General features: G+C 41.5%; 1 protein-coding gene across 2 annotated transcripts; it reads right to left on the bottom strand.

Moving 5' to 3' along the window:
* Positions 1–1872: 1872 nt before the first annotated feature.
* LOC110978256 (transcription factor E2F3-like) lies at positions 1873–20087 on the bottom strand. Of its 2 annotated transcripts, XM_087149183.1 has the most exons (9): positions 19510–20087; positions 18561–18840; positions 17191–17326; positions 16348–16567; positions 15028–15122; positions 14312–14411; positions 9363–9477; positions 6826–6946; positions 1873–6198 (listed from the first exon to the last, which is right to left on the bottom strand). In XM_087149183.1, the coding sequence occupies exons 2-9, from the start codon at positions 18837–18839 to the stop codon at positions 5990–5992; spliced, it is 1275 nt and encodes a 424-aa protein (XP_087005309.1). In that variant the 5' UTR covers position 18840; positions 19510–20087; the 3' UTR covers positions 1873–5989. The 2 variants fall into 2 exon arrangements, with proteins under 2 accessions (XP_087005309.1, XP_087005307.1); XM_087149181.1 differs by lacking the exon at positions 19510–20087 and having other exon boundaries at positions 18561–19131.
* Between the last annotated feature and the right edge of the window lie 1090 nt (positions 20088–21177).

Genomic DNA, 21177 nt, shown 5'->3' with positions numbered 1-21177 from the left:
CAGCCAAGCGAGGACAGCGGCAAGATACGTACACGTAGCATAATGGATCGTATGAATAAAAAGTAGCGTTTGCTTTTACTCCCATTTTTGAAGCATTTACTCGTGTAAAAAGTAAAAGTATTTATTTTTTACTCTTTAAGCTTGTGCTTGACAATGAGCAGTTGCTTCTTGTTTTATGAATAAAAATGAGAAGTTCTACAGAATTGGAGTATTTACTTGACATTTTTCAAGACTGGGTCAGGGTAAGCTTGAAAACGAGGAGCATTTACTAATGCTCAAAATGGTAGCGTTCATGAATGTCATTCGAAACGAAAAGTTGTATGCCTTTAGGAGGGAATCTCAAGAAACCGGACGCAGGCAGTTGTACCGATTTGAGAGTGGCAGAGAAAGTTTCTTCAAGGTTTTGCTATCAAAATTACTGCCACTGTGCTTATCTGCCATGCTGAGGCCTCACGATATCGCACCGTGCTGCACTTTGTGTGTCTGTACGTGCAGACAACGGAGGCCCTATTGTGCCAAACTGTTCGGCTGTGAAGTCGGCCACAAGCATAAAGCATTTGCTACTATTTGTACATGCAGATGCTGAACAGTAAAAGAAACATTTTATTCATACAAATTCAAGCAATTGCGTATTCTTAATGCTTTTATTTCTGAGTAAATGCTTTTGCTTGAACTTCATAGCATTTGCTAGGTTTTATTCATACGACCCATTGTCTAAGGAACAGGAGACGTGCAAGAAGTTGAACATCCCCGTCTCTCAGGTCCATCATCAAGGGCCCGTTAGTTTCGGTCTGTGACCCAAAAGCTCATATGCAGCAAGGTGTGAGACGGAGAGAACCCCCCCTGCTTTGTGTTGGTCATTGTCTCGCAGGAATCTGGGGAATTCCTTTGAGACATCTTGGGGGGGGATGTGTTAAGTAACAATAGTCTGGAATGTGTATAGGGATTGGAAATGTTGGGGGGGGTACCCCTCGGTCTCATTTCTTGCTGGGTATACAAAAGCTCGTTTGCTCCATCCATTAAGCGGGTTCTGGAGTCAGTGAACAGCGTTCACCGGATCAAGGATCACTTTCCAGATCTGCGCGAAACAAACAGGTCCATAGACATTCCTGGATGCCTTTCTGTGCCTGCTATACCTCCAGATCAGTTACTAGAGGACAGAATGGTTCTCTTTGATCTCATGACCTTCAGAAGAGATTTTGGGTGGAAGCCCCGGCCGATTTGCGCCAAGGTGTGCTGGGGTCGTTAACTTGATGGGGTGGCGACACATGAAGTAAGCGGGGCCAGTTTGGAGAGTTCTTACCGCCTAGGTTAATCCGTGACTGCTGGGCATTGGGTGACGCGGGAAAACTGTACTTACGGTTCTTCATCATCACTTTTGTGATAGCAGAAGACAAAATGGTCCTCTTCGATTTCACGACCTTCAGGGAGGATTTTCCGTGGAAAACCCCTGCCGATTTACGCGACGATCGACGTGTCTTTAACGTGTTGGGCAGTGACGCAGGAAGTAAGCGGGGGCCGGCTTGGGAGTTCTTACCGCCTTGGTTAATACTCCGTGACCACTAAGAATTGGGTGACGTGGGAAACGTGTGCTTATGGTTCGTTAGCATCACTCTTTAGAGAACGTCTGAAGATTCTGAACTTATTTTCTGAATTCTCTAACCAGTTTGGATGTTCTGCTGACCAAATCGAAATTCTCGTTGAAGTAAAAACTTAAGTTTTGTACTGTAAGTACTGTAAGCTAAAACATCAACGGACGTGCAGAAATTATTTTTAAATTTCATAACATTTTAATTTCCGCAGAATGAATCCGTCATTTCTAGTGTACGTCAGTGGTGAGATAACATCCACCAAAAAGTAAAAACTAAAATGTAATTTTTAAATTTTTTTTGGAAACATCCAGTTTTTTTAATTCATCTGTCAGTCACGAAACATACACTTAAGAAACATGAAATCTGAAAAGTGGTTCATATAAAAAGTGGCACAATAGAAAAGAAAGTAATGATTTCTATTCAAAATAATTTAAATGCTCCATTACAGTCCGTTTAAAACACATTCTAAATGCAAAAATGTCGGTCTGTACATATATCCAACTCCATACATCCAAGTCCTTTGTATCTTCAAACACCGTCAAGAATAAAACACGAGTCGACATAGAAGCTGCCCGTACATGACTGTACAGCCAACCTCGTTAATACGAGCACTCTTAATACAAGATTCTGCTTATGACAAAACATTTTTGGGTCCCAATCCTTTGCTCCTCACTATTTGTTCCTGTTATAACAACGTATTTGCCTAGTCCAAAGGACCTGTTCTTAATGAGGTACGACTGTAATTGTCTACTTGCTCCGGTTGGGAGGAGGTTGTGAATTCGACTCCGCCCAAGTAAGCCTGAATGTTTTGATAAAAAAAACTGACCACAAGGTGTTATTCCAACAGTTGTTGCTATGTTTACATCACTTCTAGCACCAGGTACGGCCATGTCCACCTTTATTTCAAGTTCTTGTCTTTTGAGACCTTGTGCAATGTTACCCCTTTCAATGTTCTTATTTTGTGCTTTCTCCCAGTTTCAATACAAACAATATAGTTGAAAGGCACTGTTTTTGAGGGCACTTTTTTTTCAAGGAAGACAAAATTACCGGTAATTAAAAGCTGATAATACTCAAAATTGCATTTTAAATGTTTTATATCTATGAGGCACCCATTTTGAAAAACAGCTGACATTTCAGGATATGCTCGGTTTCTAATTTGACTTGGCTCCAATGAAGAAGTAATTTTTCAATTCATTGCCAAATTAAGAGATTATCTTACAATGCATACCTCCCACAAACCCCTTCAGGGTTCCCACAGAAATCTGGAAACCAATTCCATGACTTTTCCAGGAATCAAGTATAACAATTTCCTAACATTTATCGTCATTTTGCACAGAAAAAATTGGGACTATAAATTGGAAGATTGCCAAAGCCACTACAAAAGCCTGTAAATTATCCTTATTCTGTTATCACATCACAGCCAGACCATAAAAACTTAACCTGCTTGATACTGATTTCCACTTTTTTTCTTTGACAACAGGATTACAGTACACGTACATCCTGTTTCCCCCAATTTTCCATGACGTTTCCATGACCTTTCGGGGCAACATTTACAGGCTTTCCCAGTTTTTCCCGTGTGACCGTGGGATCCCTGCTCTTGCATACATGCTACATAACCTTTGGTGCCGGCCTTTGTCCAATAGAAGAGTTACGCCGTAACTACAGCACTATCCCAATAACGACAAAGGCCATGCTATAGCTACAAATTATTTTATTCAGACACGGTCTGACTTTAGAGATGGCCAACTGAAAAATTGTGGGAGATGTAACGAAATAAAGTTCAAAGGCTCTTGGGATATGGGCCCCGAGCTGGACCATGAGAGGGCGCGATTTTCCTAGCAATGGAGGCTCCTTTGGTAGGAATTTCACACAAACGAATATGAGACGCATGCGTTGCGTGCGCGTCTCTACCAACAAAACGAACACTCCTAACCCGCATTGCTCTTTTCAATCAATGAGGGGATGATTCTGTTCAGGGCGGATTGGTATTTTAGACTTGACATTCATTGATATACCCAGCAATAGTGTGAGAGCTAGCTGAAAGGATGATTCCTTAGCACCCAGTTCATGTTAACAGGTAACAAGAGTGCAAGGGAACCAACTGACATGGACGGAACTTCCCTTAGTACCTGATGATTGTTAACAGGCAGCAATGGTGCATAACCTTCTCTCCATTACTTATTGGACTATACTGATAAACATAATCTAAATTTGTATCGTTGGTAATTGACAAGATAAAATTCGTTACTCCTGCAGTGGGCCAGATGGTATGGATCAGTGCATTTGTGCTGTTACTTGCAATTATGTCAGTTTTAGACAAGTAAGACACCCAGTACATGTAGGTGAAGATTTCTGTATTTGATAAGTAATTGCATGTAATGCTGGAAATGAAGCCATATGCACACACATTCAACAGAGTGGGTTTCCTTTCCACGACATTTTCATATCCCCTGGTTTAAGTGATAAGTGGCTGGGATATGGGATACAGAGTTTGTATCACTTTGTTGGAAGTTAAAACCAAAGAAGGATAATGAAAACAAGAGATTAGTAAACACATGGTATCCGTTCCTCTTAAAAATTATTTCGAGCTTTCTAGACAGTTTTGTTTTGTTCATGTCTAAAGTAACTGCACAAGTCCCTAGCATTATCTGTCCAATCCTATTTTGTTAACTCGGACCAAATACAATGTGAGTTGTATTCACAGTATTGCGACCCTGATTACTCATAAAGACAAACTCCCAATCTGCAGGCAAAGTCAGCACAAAAATAGTGAGTCTTTTGTCTGCATCCTATTGAGTGTATGTGGATCTGAGGAAAGCTGTAGACTAAAGAATCTGCTGACAAACATTCTCTTTATAATATTTCATGTAGCTTTCATACTGAATATGGAAATTCATGGCTGCAAATTATCAAAATGAAGCAATCTTCAAGCAATCTTGAATTTCCCAGACAAAAAAGGGTATAGCAAAATAGGTATCACTGTTGCCATACCTCGTGATTTGGGGCAAGCTTTTGGATACCGACCACCATCCCTGGAATGGACTGGTTCCTTTGTGCCCTTGTTGTCAACTGAAAACAGAGCATTGGTGCATTGGTGTCTCTCATGTATCTAAGCATGAGAATTCAAAATGGTTATGTTCACCTGTATTTAAAGAACTCGGTGTACCAGATTTTATTCCAATCTAACCTGCAAAAGGCTTATTGGATGGTCTAGTACCAAAAAGCTGGTCATCAGCAAAAAGACACATAGCCTTCAGCCCAGAAAAAGCTCACGTAAACGTTTTTGAAATGTTTTTTTTTCTTTCAATTATCTTTTGTGCTATTGCCAGCCCCCTACTCGATCAAGCAAGTACATAAATGCTGACATTTTCTCATCTTTTCTCATCCTACAAATTCCTGAAAGAGCACTCAACAATTTCCTGAGGGAAGAGTCAATTCACAAGTGTCTTGACTTGAGAGATCATAACCGCCTGTGTTCTGCAATTTCACCTGTGTATACATGCTCCCCATCAAGTTATGAGTTCAGGTTGTAATGCAACTCAACATTGGAGTATTTAAAAGTCATGTCGCATACACTGATCAGTGAAGTGAACCGAATAGAGTTGGACTGGTTTCAAGTGGACTGTTGAACCAAACTGAAATATTTACCCCTGAATGGACAACACACTGCTATATACTATAAAGCCGTGGAGTGAAGGTTGTTTCTGAAATGGCTGTCAGTATATGCCCGCATATTTGCAACTAGCAAGGGATATTATTTAATTACCGAACAGGTGGAATACGTAAGCAAGGGTGTAAAGTTTCATCAATGACAGATGTCTCTTTGGTGCAAATCAACACAGACAAGCACATGCAAAATAGTCATTATATAAAGTGTGTGTGTATTCAATTCCTGATATCTTTATCACCGCGGACTGGATCTAGAGGCAGTTACCTGAGGGTGATTTGGAGTTGATGTTGAAAAATTCTGCTGAACATGATTGCTGTAGGCTGTAGTAATCCAAACTCTGGGACTGTACATGGGTGTTAATGTCATATGGAAGTGTACCTTGCGCTGCCAAGCACAATTAAGAGCCAGTGAACATAGAAAACATGCGACAGAATACCAAATAGACTATGAGCTGGAACAAACCATATAATCTGGCCTTGTGCAAATACAATCAAGAGTTTTGCCTTGATATCCTCAAAAAATTGAAAATTTAAAGAGTTCAGGGACTAATTCACAATGGCAGGGGGCATCCATGACATATGAATGTCAATGGGTGACAGTAATCCCCTAACCTGCTCATATCATTGTATCCCGGTGTTAGATACGTTATGAGATTAAACAATACATGGGGCTCAATGCAGAACCATATGATAGCTTAAGGGAAGATATCTTATGTACTGACGGGTACCTACAAAAGGTCATAGGCATCAAATAGGTCAGAAATACCTTCGTTGTCTTCTAAAGCAAATAAATAATTGTCAACGGCAGGCGGTGAAAGGGGAACAAAGTCCTCAAAGTCATCGGTGCTGTTCTGGTCTTCCGTTTCCATGAGGAAACTCTTGTTGAGGGGAGAAATGTCATCCTCGTCTACTGTGGAGGACTTCAAGGCAGGATCACCTGTGTGAAAACATGGGGTGGAATTCAAAATTGCAGTTTGGTTCGGCTCGGTCTGAAAGTGCCATGTTCAGGGATTTTTAGTTTGATTCTTTAGCTCAGCTGGAGTACTAATTTAAAAACTGAACTGTTACCTTTACTACTAGATGGTGAATCACTGGTGGTATCAGAAGAGATTTTTAGTTTGGTTTGTTGGCTCAGCTGGAGTACTAATTTAAAAACCTCGACTGTTACCTTTACTACTAGATAGTGAATCACTGGTGGTATCTGAAGAGATTTTTAGATTGATTCGTTGGCTCAGCTGGAGTACTAATTTAAAAATTCAACTGTTACCTTTACTACTAGATGGTGAATCACTGGTGGTATCTGAAGAGATTTTTAGATTGATTCGTTGGCTCAGCTGGAGATCTAATTTAAAAACTCAACTGTTACCTTTACTACTAGATGGTGAATCACTGGTGGTATCTGAAGAGATTTTTAGTTTGGTTCGTTGGCTCAGCTGGAGTACTAATTTAAAAACTCAACTGTTACCTTTACTACTAGATGGTGAATCACTGGTGGTATCTGAAGAGATTTTTAGTTTGGTTCGTTGGCTCAGCTGGAGTACTAATTTAAAAACTCAACTGTTACCTTTACTACTAGATGGTGAATCACTGGTGGTATCTGAAGAGTTATCATCTCTGCAACATTCCTCAGGGCATAGGTAGACTTCTATTTGACCTCTAGTACTCTTCAGCCAAATCTGGATGCTCTGTAACTCCCCCCCAAATTGACCAAAGTTTAAACGTGAGTGAAATGTTTGACGGAAAAGCTCTATACATTAATAATACAGACATCTTTGTGTGATTAAGGCAGGGTAACTGGAGTGGGCATTGGAAAATAAGCCTGCATTTTGAGATGTTTAGTTTAGTTTATTCCTTTACGTAGATGAAATAAAATATTCACACGAATTTAATATCAAAATAACAGAAATAATGTGAGGATTCCAGATAAGAAGCAAACACTCGTACAAGATCTGTAACCTGTTTCTAATTATTTAAATAATGAACTATTATTAGTTTTACAAGATCAGAAACAGATTAAATCATCCAAGTTTGCGTCATATTAACTAAATAAATGTCTACAAAAACAACTGCAAGAGATGGAGTGAACTACTCAAATAAGAAGGAATAAGAAAAAAGAAAACAGAATAACAAACGATGACAGAACATATGAAAAAGAAAAATTTTGAAGAAAAAAAGGGCCAGAGATGATAAATTTTCAACAGTATGTGGAATGACAAAAGTGGTAATAAATTATTTACATATCAGAATAATGTGACAACAATGATTTTGAGATGTAAACATATGTTGGAGGAAAGGGTGGGGAGTGGAGTGGGGAACAGGGCAGAGGGGAGTGGAGTGGGGAACAGGGCAGAGGGGAGTGGAGTGGCGAACAGGGCAGAGTGGAGTGGAGTGGGGAACAGGGCAGAGGGGAATAGACTGGGGAACAGGGCAGAGGGGAGTAGAGTGGGGAACAGGGCAGAGGGGGAGTAGAGTGGGGAACAGGGCAGAGGGGAGTGGAGTGGGGAACAGGGCAGAGGGGGAGTGGACTGGGGAACAGGGCAAAGGGGAGTGGGGAACAGGGCAGAGGGGAGTAGACTGGGGAACAGGGCAGAGGGGAGTAGACTGGGGAACAGGGCAGAGGGGAGTAGAGTGGGGAACAGGGCAGAGGGGAGTAGACTGGGGAACAGGGCAGAGGGGAGTGGAGTGGGGAACAGGGCAGAGGGGAGTGGAGTGGGGAACAGGGCAGAGTGGAGTGGAGTGGGGAACAGGGCAGAGGGGAGTGGAGTGGCGAACAGGGGCAGAGGGGAGTGGGAGTGGGGAACAGGGCAGAGGGGAGTGGAGTGGGGAACAGGGCAGAGGGGAGTAGACTGGGGGAAACAGGGCAGAGGGGAGTAGACTGGGGAACAGGGCAGAGGGGAGTGGAGTGGGGAACAGGGCAGAGGGGAGTAGACTGGGGAACAGGGCAGAGGGGAGTAGACTGGGGAACAGGGCAGAGGGGGAGTGGAGTGGGAACAGGGCAGAGGGGGAGTAGACTGGGGAACAGGGCAGAGGGGGAGTAGACTGGGGAACAGGGCAGAGGGGAGTGGAGTGGGAACAGGGCAGAGGGGAGTCGACTGGGGAAACAGGGCAGAGGGGAGTGGACTGGGGGAACAGGGCAGAGGGGGAATAGACTGGGGAACAGGGCAGAGGGGAGTAGAGTGGGGAACAGGGCAGAGGGGAGTGGAGTGGGGAACAGGGCAGAGGGGAGTGGAGTGGGGAACAGGGCAGAGGGGAGTGGGACTGGGGAACAGGGCAGAGGGGAGTAGAGTGGGGAACAGGGCAGAGGGGGGAGTGGGACTGGGGAACAGGGCAGAGGGGGAGTGGAGTGGGGAACAGGGCAGAGGGGGAGTGGACTGGGGAACAGGGCAGAGGGGAGTGGAGTGGGGAACAGGGCAGAGGGGAGTGGAGTGGGGAACAGGGCAGAGGGGAGTAGAGTGGGGAACAGGGCAGAGGGGAGTGGAGTGGGGAACAGGGCAGAGGGGAGTAGACTGGGGAACAGGGGCAGAGGGGAGTGGAGTGGGGAAACAGGGCAGAGGGGAGTGGAGTGGGGGAACAGGGCAGAGTGGAGTGGAGTGGGGAACAGGGCAGAGGGGAGTGGAGTGGCGAACAGGGCAGAGGGGAGTGGAGTGGGGAACAGGGCAGAGGGCAGTGGAGTGGGGAACAGGGCAGAGGGGAGTGGAGTGGCGAACAGGGCAGTGGAAGTTAAAGTAAAATCTTGGGGGGAGTTGTGAGATATGGGTAAAAATTCCAGAAATTAGGGGTCCATTTTTGTGTGTGTCATTGTCACATCTAACATATGATTTTATCAGTTCAAAACACATTTTCTAATTTCCATGATTGATGAATCAATACAATTTACCTGCCAAACAAGTACTAATAGTTTGATATTTCCATGTCAAATAACAAAGGTCAGGTGTAACAAGGACACAGAAATGTCACACTTTTGGACCTCTAATTTCTGGAATGACCCATACGCAAACAACCTACCCAAAGGCCACCAGGCACAAGTCTACTTCCTCTGAAAATATGATATAAGTGGTGTATTTTAGTACAACAGGATTTTGTGTTTTCATGATGACTTACCTCCTTCGGGTCAGGTACTTCTAGTCTGGTCTCTGGCGGTGCCTTAATTGCTATCACTGTTTGGTCCTCAAAGCTCTCAATACTTCGGATATCATGGTAGGTTACATAAGCGAATGTGTGAATGAGTTAAGAAATCCAGTGGCAAAGTATTGTGTTATGACAAGCCTGTAAGATCAAAGTGAAAAGTGCTCTGCCAGGTTCATGCTCTCCACAGTGTGTGCACAAACACATAACACTTTTTTTAAAGGTATTCAACGTGGCAAAAATTAATAAGCCAAACCATGAGGCACCAAGCCAAAAATTACAATAAAAAAATAGAGGGCAGTGCTTGTCTGAAGGGCAATTCCTTATGGGAAATAAGAAAGTGGTTAATTGTAAAGCTGATGGAATAAAAATTAAATTGACTGTGCATTGTCAATGAATGGTACACCTGGCAGTTTTTAAAAAAATGTTTGCTTTTCCTAAAAATCGTATTTGAAATTTTGTATCTTTTTGGCTAATGATAAGGAGCCCTGAAGTTAAATACTATAAAATGCCATAATTCCTAAATGTTTCACTAATCTCTCTGAATAGTTTATAATTGGAAAGGTTTGGGACCATAGATGCTTGTTTCAAAGGCACTTTCTTTCCCTAGACATGGTACTTGGATGAGAAAACTACAAAATATGGGCTAAATTAGCTGTGTTTTCATTACGAAGAAGTTACATAAGTTTTTCTCCTTGGCCTATTTTTTTTACAGATTTATTCCATCAATGTAAATTCTTTTCCTTAATCTGCCTAGTAACCTCAAACACTGAGTTGTCACATAAGAGTATTTATTCCTATAGAAACATTGGTAACGGAGTTACATGGTAACAGAATAACAGAGGGTAACGGAATTACATCTCAGAAATATGCACATCTTGAGGCTGTATAAGTAAAGCTCCAAGTAAGAGATGTTTGGTCACAGAGGGCAGCAATCACATCTCTTTCTTTGTTTTAAATGTACCACCAGAGGGCACCTTAAAGGATGCTGGCCAGTAAGTAGGCCAAAAAAGTGCTTGAGCGGGCCAAATCACAATTTGTATGCACTTAAATTCTCTGCGAAATAGAGCATTTTGTGGCCCATGAACTTGGAGATTTGTAGAAAAGACAGGTTTAGGCAGGCAAAGAGAATACCAGCTTGCATCTGAGTGAGATTTGGAAGAAATCGGTGCCTGAAAATGGTCTATTTTTCAAGAAGTGTAGACATCGATATTTCAAAATGGAGAAAGGCTTCACGATTGCATTTTAGGGGTGACCTTCCCTGGAAATATCCTCAAAAGTCATCGGTTAATGAATGGAAATTTGAAAAGAAAATGAAAAATCAGTGCATCTCGAACGGCCGAGAAATTCAGTCGTATTTTTCCTGATTTTTTGAAGTTCGGGGCAATTAACGCTGTTGGTTACAACAGCTAGTTTATATACTGGCCTGCAACCTTACATGTGTTTGCACAGAGCACACGCTGTACTTGTTAATCTACAGATCTTTGTTGAAGCATTTAGCATACTGATGAGTATTTTCCAAAGTAAATATTCTCAGGAGCGCTTTTCACAATGTTAATCTCAGTCAGTGATTACTTCACACATGTACTCATTACAAAATGCATACTTTTATGCACTTTCACTACAGCCATGACAGCCTACAGGTCAAACTTTACATGCACTGCATGCACTATACGTGCAGCATTGACGCACATGAATAAGTTCAAACACATATTGCTTTGTAGTTTATTTTAGCATTATATTGTTCAATTTTTAATATTAATTGGGCTTATTATTCACTGAAGATCCGCGGTGTAATAATTTTGTGAACAGATTTTGTTGTTGACTATTAGGCCTATGCCTCAAAAAAGTCTCCTAAGTCCTACTGAATACAAGCGCGACCCTTACTGAAACGCCAGTAGGACCATGCCCCAGAGGTTGGTTCCACAAGGTTGACTAGAGATGGTCAACTACTTTGCATTTGGATATGGTGACTCCAACTGTTGTTTACTACACTTAGCTTATATGGTTGCTGATCAAATCACTCTAGATGTCTGCATTGTCCATGTAGATGACTGCATTGCAGACAACTGCGTAGTAGTAATGCATAACTGCATTGACACATTTGGACAATTATATTGTGATTTCACAGCAGATAAGGTTATTCGGTGTTCCCAGTTTGTAAATGTGTAAATTCCGTTACCATGTTTAATGTATACTGTTGGATATACATGGAAACAAGTCCTAGCCCACAAACTGATGCAGGATTATATAGTTTGAAGCTGACAAATGTATTTGAAGCAACTGCCTTGTTTCTGATCACAACTTGGGGCTCAGAAGTTGGAAATTTCATTCTCTTTTCCAGTACACCCTTGTTGCCAGGTATAAAAATTGTAATAGCTTTCAGATCGGCATACACGCATTGCATTATGGTTTATATTAATATCAGTAAAACTGAAAAACATGCCCAGATTAAAAAAAAGATTGCTGTTAAAGAATCGGCATTTTCCAGGTACATTTCACATGTGTAATTCCGTTACCATTTTTTGTAATTCCGTTACCACTGCCTTTTTTAGGAAAAATGACGAGTATGGAATATTTGTAAGTATTAATACCCTAAAACTGCTGCTACAATAAAGTTGAAACTATGGGTAAAAAAGATAAATGGGTACCTGTGGCCTTTATGTTATAGATTTCATAGAGTTTGTTTTTAAATTAAGTTTGAAAAAATGCTTCATTTTCTGACTTAAGTCCATTACTGAAACATTCTGGGCCTTCTACATGTAGGATATTTTAATAATTTATTACTGGTTTGATGGTAAGGCTATAATCAGACAGTATTAAAGTGTTTGCAATCAGGAAGATCATATGACTAATTCATAACATGGGAAATAACGGTCAGTTTTGTTCTGAAATGTAATTCTGTTACTGCAGAATTGCCCTGATGAGCAAATGCTGGGCGATTGGGGAGCAAATGCAAGTGCAATAAAAGAGAATATCGAAGTTGAGAGGTTTTTTAATGTTAGTTAACGCGACCAGACAAAGAAGTTGTTGGAAGGTTTTACGGCCCGTAAAGGACATCTTGGGAAGCTTCTTCTAGGTTTGGAAATAGGTGCAGTAGTAGCAATACGGGATATTAAATATTGCATTCAAAACAATGAATTGTGCCATGTTGAAAATAATGGCCCAAAAGAATGAATGTCAAGAAGAAACAAAACAAAAACGAAGGAGAGGAGAAAGCTGTATCTGCTTCCCGTTTCCTCAATCCTCACCAACCCTATTTTGACAGCATGACCCAGAAATTTTTTCAGGGAAATCTTTTGGAGAATGTGAAATTGGAAAGAAGTTTTATGTCTGTTGTAGTCTCTTATTAAATGTTTGAATGGTTTCCAATGGTTCAACGGACTTATTCATGCGTGCAACTGGTACCCTTTAATAATTATGATCTGAACGCATGCTTCACTAGAGTACCTTACTTGTGCCCTACACATCCAGCCATTTACACATGCAACATAAGCTACACAGCAAACATGTTACCTATGGTCACCACTCACTCCTGAATGCTGAACGCTCGGTGAGTATAGTTGGATCTTTGGGGCTGGGAACCAGACTGTGATAAGATGTAGATTGAAAATGCACAGTGATCATTAACCACTTCCTGCAGGGTGGAATTTGCATATGCAGGATAAGTTCGCAGGTGATTTTCAAGATTTTCCGTTTCATAATTCTTCAAAAATTCATAACTTCATTTACTATAGGCTTACACCCACACGAACTACTGTCTAGTGGCTACTCTAATCTGACACGCACCTCCATTGACGCCCGAGTATTGCAGCCAGACCTGCCACCCAGTAAAGAGAGCCCAGATTGTGCGGTGTTGCGTAATTCCCTTTGTTCCCAAATGCAGCCAGATTAGCATGTAGCAGCAATGTATTGCTCATTGCTGGAGTGCTGGAGCACTTTTGTCCCCACTGATAATCCGTGGGCACTGAATGCCACAAACAGTGGTATACTGTTTCAAAACAATGACGGATTACCTCTGCTAATGCCAACTTAAAAATGACGGCGATTCCACGCAGCTCGGTCTTTTGTTCCAAGTATGGTCTTTTGCTCCTTTGTCCGATTTCGGGCACCCTGGCTATGCATACAAACACATGGTACCCGGTACCGGGAACCCTGGCACTGAGTGGTTAAGAATGTACCATGTACCGCAATCACATACTCCCTGGGTTCATCATTTATGTGTTTCCATTGTCTGGTTCCAAGATCAACAGATCCTAACTGTATTTTTCCTTAATTTAATGATACGGTTTGGATTGGCATAGTTAACGAATGACCTTGGACAGTGACAAAAGCACTGACCAAAATGTCAAAAAAAAACCCAAATCTCTGGAAATTGTGGCTTGACTGAAATAATAAAAGGCTTGGGTTGAGCAAAGCCATACCTGGAAAATGGGCTTATTGCAAACATTCTTGCAAAGTATAGGCCCATCCAGGAGGCAGTCAACTGATGGCAATCTGTGATTTGAGGCTTACAAGGACAACCAGTCACGTCTGCATTAACCTTTCTGCTACTGTCCCTACGGCAACAAAAGGACCAAGTTGACCTTTTGTCAAACATGCCAGACAGTGTAAACCAGTGAGTTGTACTGCATCGGTTGCCAGTTAACATAGCACTGTTGTCCATTTCATTTAAACTAATGCCACCCGACTTCTTTTCTCATTATACTCAACCAGTTAACACTCAGCTGAATCACCATAAAAAAAGTGCCCTCGCCCCCCAAAAAAGAATCCCACCTAAGGACCCGGTTCTCAAGTACGCTGTACGTCTCAGTTTTCTATGACCTACCGTAGCAAACACAACAAAAAAATAATACCCCATGATAGAAAATAAGACAAACTAGAATACAAAGCTATTACTTATTTGGGCTAATCTGAAAGGATATCTTGCATTTCCCGGATCTTCAGTTAGCATCTTGAGCTGTACAGTTGCATTGTGAATGAGATCATCTAATTTCCGTTCTCGCACATCTAGGTCAGCAAGATCTGCAAAAAATATATACACGACAACCATGTACAAAGACCATTTTATTACATAAAAAAAGCCCCAAGTTTTGTTTAAGCTAAGGTTGTGACCTTGAAGCACGAGTTACGTTGCTTCACTGGTTAAAAAACGTTTAACATTTGTGAATGTTTCAAAGTTCTACTCAGGAAATGCTCTGTTCCAACTAAGACCAGCCTGGAGAAATATAAGTTGTCCATTTGGGAAGGTGTACCTTTACCCCTGAAGCCTGACTTGGGAACAATTTAGTAAAGCTTGGAACACTCTTGAAACATGCCTATGCATAACTCAATTCAATCCAATTCAAATGAATTCAAATTTATTTCCACACCAAGATGAGCAGTCCAAGCATAGAATACATAAATAAAAGGCTGAAATAGTCTAAAAGTGTAACAGTTGAAACTACATCAGTGTGTGTGGAGGTATCTTCTAGTACCCTAGGCAAGTGGCAAGATGCCTCAGATGGGTTAACACATACATAGACAATCACAAACATGAACATGAGCGGCAAAATGCCACAATATGAAAATGTTCGGGAGGGAACAAGACCACTGTAAGATGTTCTCTCATGGACTAACTTTGAAGGAGCCATCAGTTTACCTGAATGTAGATTGACGGATGCTGCTGTGATGGGTGTTGTCTGGTCTAGATGAGGGAAAGAATGTTGTTGGGCAGCTACAGAGTTGGTTGTACCTCTGTCAATTCATAAACACAGAAGAGTAAATGTACATTAACCCAAACCCCCTGGGGTGCATGTAAAAATCACATTGAGGACTATTAGGGCTGTAGGTACAGTCCATCATTTCTGCATTATGTTCCTTTGAGGCAACAAAAGTACTTGATCTCTAACAAAAGCATGGCGCATAAGAACAAACTCCATAAAGTTTCAGCCCAGTGAATATTCCATATTCCGAGGAAAGTAGCATTCTTTGATTTTGGACCAAAATTTGCTGAGTCACGTTTTGAATTGCACCTGACTTCAGCATCAGGGACACGCTCTCAAGTTCAGTTGGATGTAGCTACATGATGTCAAGCACTGAACTGTTGAATTATAGTAACTGCACATGCATGAGTGTCCAGCCAATGCTTACGGGCGCTACTGATGCCAATGTTCCAAAAATGTGTCTTCAGAGGCATTTGTGGAAATGGCCCTCTTTCGTTGTTTTCTTCAAAGTGAAAGCTTGCCAGAAAGAATAATTTTACAGGGCGTTTAGTCTCATAACCATCTCCAAACTGAGTATGTTTCTCAACTGTAATTTCGTCGGTTACTTTATGGATAACTGCAGAGGATGGGCTGTACCTATGATGATAACTGCAAATATGAGAGCTCAAACATAATTATGTGCTCATTATAAACTGAAGTTTGCCAAGACTGTTGCTGCTACAACAGACAGAATCAGTGACATTATGGCGTGAGTGAAGTCACAACCAACTTTACAGATTTTGCACTTCATTTGGCAAGGGGGCAACAGTAAAGTCTGTTATGTGTTTAGGGTATTTGCTCAAAAGATCTCACCTGAGAAGACTTGCTTTAGAATGACTATGCAACTATTTGCCATTTTGAAGGATGGCAGACACAATAGAAGGCACTACAGGGGGTATTTCAAGTGGGCAAATTTGGAGTAAACATGAAAGATTTTATCCAAACCAAGTAGTGACTTTCTAGGAGCTCGGAGCTGGACCAAGAGAGGGCACAATTTCCCTAGTAATGCAGGCTCATTTGGTAGGAACTTAACTTTGCTGGTTCACAAATGAGTATGAAGTGCACGTATTACAGTCGCATTGCTACCAACAAAATGAACGCTCCTGACCAACATGGCTCTTTTCTACCAATGAGGGGGTACTTCTGCTACAGGTGGATTGTGTCTGTCATACCTTATATAGGCTAATGGTATTAGTTACTTTTCTTGAAACACTCACTTCCACTGGATATTGTTTTTCGACTTCTTGGTGATCAACTTGATGCCTTCCAGGACGTTTGTGATGTCATAGATGCGACGTTTCTGAACTTTGAGGACTTCAGCTGCTTGGTTGAGGTCTAGTACACCGTCATGAGCACCTCGCAGTAGCCCAACAAATCGCTTTGTTAGAAGGCCTAGTGATGTGTCGTAACGGGATTTCTCAAGTGGTGACTTGGCAGCTAAACCAGTAAGAAACAAAAGATAGAAAGGTGTAATTCTGACACTTTACAAAGCCTGTGTTTAAGTTTCAGTTTTAAATCAAAATGTATTCTGTGATCTTTCCGATTTTAAATGGCTATGACATTTAAATGCTTAAAATCATCAAATCAACTTTTGTCACAGGAAAGTACATGACATTGATTGAAAATCGTAGAGTTAAATTTCACAATTATTTAAATAACCCCTGTAATTCAATATTATTTGTATGAAAACATCCCACTATTTCAGTTGACATCAGCACGTATCAGCGGAGAGTTAACCATCTGGCGGCAAAATACCATTTTTGGAAAAAATGTTGTACCCTGCCTCTATTGTCTACATCCAACATCTCAATAAAGGTCAGTCATAAAAAACAGGCTGAAAAAACATGAATCTGGGACTGAGAAAAATGTCCAATTTTGTTAGGAAATACTCTGTAAGTTTTCTTGAGTCCCCAAAGACTTTGTTCACAACTGCTGAAGTGGCTTCAGGATGCAACATTCTTCCCCTATTGTCTTTTTTGCTAACTTGCGCATCCATGCCAAGAGTGACTACAATAAATCCAATTTTCCATGAATTTCTGATGTAGCATCATGATACTTACCTCTAGGCATGCTTTTAGGGCTAGGTTTTAACACACGCTTCTTTGTGACTCTTGGGCTGGGCGTTTTGAAGGAAGTTACAAATTCAGGACTGGCGTTAGTACTAGAAGGCAATTCTAAGTCAAGTTTTCTTTTTGCCTGGTGACACGGAATGAAATGAAGAAATCTGTCATGCACTAAAAGGCAGTCTTTTTTTCGTGATACTTCACTACAAAAAAAGCAAAGCACTTTTCAAGGTCCTATCTCCCTTCAAAGCTTCCAACACATTAACACTGACCATACTTAACCCAATAACATCCGAAAGTGCGCACTTTCCGTTGGATTTTGTTGATCGGATATCATCAGATTCAACAGGCTTTACACTTCTGTTGGATGTTGTTGGATTCAGCAGCACAGGCGGCAGAAGCGGGAGGGGGGGGTGTCAGCATCCCCCTACTTTTAAAAGGTCCTTTCATGGCCGAGGCATAAATGATCTCACAAATGGACCCCCCACTTTGACAATCATTCACCACAACAGTGGTGGTGAGATTTGGGTAGGGGTTTAAGATTAAAGTGTTGAAAAATCATGCCCACTCCCCCCCCCTGAAAAAGTTATGAGGAGGCTACAGTTATTGTTTGTTGTTGATCAGACAGCAGACAGAAAGTTTCAGGTGTAGACATCATACGACACCCTGTGCACAAACCTTACGAGACTGGTTTGAAAAATTCTTGTTTTCTAAGGAAATGCTTCAATATTTTCCTAGCTAAACCTGACTTTTCAAGACATGTTATCGCTTTCTAATGGCTAACAAACCACTGCAAAGGAAAAATTAATGATGTCAAAATGCTTAGAAACCGGGAAGAGTTCAAGCCAGTAATTACTAATTATTTCCTACTGTGATCTATTAACCGTCAGTAAGCAAAAAGTTCAATTTAGGAGGAAAAAAAACCATGTTGTTTACTCAGAAAACACAATTTTTTAGACCAATCTCATTGGGTTTGTGCACAGGGTGTCTAGCGGCAACGGTATATGGAACTCCTTCCTTTTTCTAGAAAATACTTGGAATGTTTCCTTCCAGTCTCAAACTCATACTTGGGGTCAAAACATAATTGCCCTTTTTTTAAAATCAACCCTACAGTTATTAGGTATAATGTCACAGTCATACCAACTGACCAAGGTCAATTCATAAGTTTTAGCACTTATTAGGCCTACTAACAGTACTACTACTACTAGGAACAGGGTCCCCAAATTTACAACCCCCCCCCCCCCCGCCAATGACGACCCAAACTTTTAACTCGAGCTGCAAAATGCACGACCTCAAGGACAGCAGTTTGGCAAGAATATGATCTTCAAGAACACATTCGGAGAATTTATGGAAGAAAAGTAGGCTACCAATGGTCTGCCGAGACTAGGACGCGTTCCTTTGGTTGCAAGATCCGGTGTGCAGTCCACCACGTCCAACAAATCCTCAAATCCCTCCGCCCAATTCGGAACCACCTCGTCAAGATACGAATTGCTGGGAATCTCGGAGTCAAAACTTGGACAGGGAAGGGTGGAGAAATCCTGCTGCTGCTGCTGCTGGCTCGTTGAGCTGGTGATAAGAATTCTTGGCTTGTAATGCTGGGTCGTGATGTTGCTGGCCGGCCGTTGTTGAGCTGCACCCCTCGGCATACTGTACATGTATTAAGACTGTATTGCGTCTGTACGATGGTTAACGTCAACAATAGTAGTGTTGGCTTTGGTTGACGCTCTCTACCGAACGGGGTCGAATATTTGGCTTGAATTACTCCCGTCTGGGCCAGAATTCTCGAAACAAAAAACAGGTGGTTGGATAATGGGTACTTCAAAGACTACTTTGGGTGATTATGGAGGAAGGATGGCAAATGAATGGGGAGATTTAGACAGATTAAAGGAAGCGGAACAACGACACAGCCACCTCGACCCAGCAGACTGCAAGAGTGGTTTTAGAATTTGCAAAGCGCGCGAGTTGTATTTCGCGGGGCTAACATCACGTGTGGTCAAGCCTGGTTTGGCGGCGCAAACAGCCTCCCAAGTTGACCCACATAAGGCTCCAAATAATAGCCCATCCTATTAGGAAAGAAATCAAACCTTTTTAAAATTCTTCTCAGTTTATTTTCATGCAGTTTTTAAGTCTTACGTCTCAACATATCAACTAAAAAATAATGTATTGCATGTGAACATCGTCGCGTTCATGGCTCGTTGGACAGTCAGCTCTTTAAACTTTCGCGGGGTTTTACGGTCGTCCACCTTAGGACAGCGGAATAATTCAGTCTCTCAAAATGATAAATAAAAAATTCAAAAATCGCTGAAAAATAATCACTTTCGAAATTTCTTCTAGAAAACACGGCTGAGTAAAACCGGCATGACCGAAAGGGATGCCTAGCTCAGGCATACAACTTGTACAAGGCATTGGCTACTAAATTCATAATTCCATAATGCCTAGTGGAATAATTCCACAATTCCACGTTTGGGTTTTACAGTTGATGCATCTTGTATCTGTAAATATCTGTACATTATAATTGTTTCCATAATTTCAAGTTGAAACTTTAGTGTTTCATGTGCAAAGTCCGAAAACAGTGCGCGTATATGTGTGCATAGTATGCATTGGTGCGGTTGGCCGGGCCGCGGGAGAGCGGCGGCGATCCCCTGACGTCTTTAATTAATGTCAGCTCGTCGTACTAATACAGAACCAGTCTAGCTAAAACTTCCACGTTGTACTGTTGCTAGGCAAAAGCACTTCCCTGACGCGGTACGCGTACGCTGGTGATGCACCGCTTGACAAAAACCTCCAAATTCACCTGATATTGAACAAGCAATTCTATTGTTCCCAGGATGATTATCGCATACTGACTTTGTTCATAAGAGACTGGCACTTTTCTGTAGTAAAGTGGAAACCCCCCCCCAAAAATCAGGATTTTTAAAACTAACTTTAGGAGGGCCAGTCAGAAATAGGCCCTACATGTAGGCCTATACATACAGATCTGAGTGGCGTCCAAGAAAGTTGGAAAAAATTGTTTCAGTGTCGATTTTTTTTGGGTGGGATCTCCCAACGGGATTGAAAAAGTCCTTATAACACGACACCAAAGAGTTGTTATCGATGGTGAGCGGTCAACTTAGTTCTCATATAGTTTCTGGAGTTCCACAAGGAGCTGTGCTTAGGCTGTATACACCTTTATCAACGCGGGTTTACGAGACAATGTTACAGTGAATGTGAGGTTGTTTTATGTAATTCTATAAAAAAGACTCAGATAATGATTGGTCTTCATTATGACATCGATTTTTCATTACGTGCCCGGGAGTCTACATGGAAGATAAAATATAGCCAGTCCAAATGTTTTGCAGTTTTAAAGGGACGTGATATTAAAAAAAAAAAACTATCGTCGACAAAGTTTGTTGAGGGAACAACAACTTTTGATGAGGAAACAACAAATCTTGTTGAGAGAAGAAGGAAATTTATTGAGGGAACAAAGAACTTTGTTGAGGGAACAAATTTTAATCAATGAAAATTGACACTGAAACAACACCACTGCGGACAATATACAGAGAAACTAGGCAGTTGTCAATATGGCGGGAAGGGAAGCCCTCGACAACAGACATGAAGACTCCGTCGTGGGGACGTGCTTAAAGCCGGCGCGGCATGTGTAGTATAAGCGCGGGACACACTCGTTGCTCGACTAATTTTTGTTCCCTCAACAAAATTTGCTGTTTCATCAATAAAATTTGTTCCCTCATCAAAAACTCGTTTCCTGAACAAAACAAATTTGTTCCCCCAACAAACATGGTTGTTCCCTCAACAAAAATCGGTGTTCCCTTAAACCTAACTCCCTTGGGTGTATGTAAAATCATATTGAAAGAGTTCAAGCATAGTTGGAGTTCAGCTGACAAGTGCCCTAATATAGCAGAACACACAGGGCAAACAGGCAGGAACTCATTGACAGAAATATCTGGAATTACAAGTCTCTAGTTAAAGATATAACTTACAAATCTT

This window comes from Acanthaster planci, linkage group LG02, assembly GCF_054643075.1.
Source record: "Acanthaster planci isolate LZ-2023a linkage group LG02, COTS_SCS, whole genome shotgun sequence".
Lineage (NCBI taxonomy): Eukaryota > Metazoa > Echinodermata > Asteroidea > Valvatida > Acanthasteridae > Acanthaster > Acanthaster planci.
The sequence above is the reverse complement of the archived record's forward strand: the minus strand, read 5'-3'. Positions and strand labels throughout refer to the sequence as shown.

What these genes read in the sequence shown, in the direction of transcription:
- LOC110978256 (XM_087149181.1), bottom strand. Translation starts at nt 18,848, where the DNA reads ATGTACAGTATGCCGAGGGGTGCAGCTCAACAACGGCCGGCCAGCAAC. An exon ending in CCCTAAAAGCATGCCTAGAG is followed by an intron (nt 16,568 to 17,190) that starts GTAAGTATCATG and finishes TTACTGGTTTAG; the next exon opens with CTGCCAAGTCACCACTTGAG. An exon ending in AAGTACCTGACCCGAAGGAG is followed by an intron (nt 6,947 to 9,362) that starts GTAAGTCATCAT and finishes GGGGAGTTACAG; the next exon opens with AGCATCCAGATTTGGCTGAA.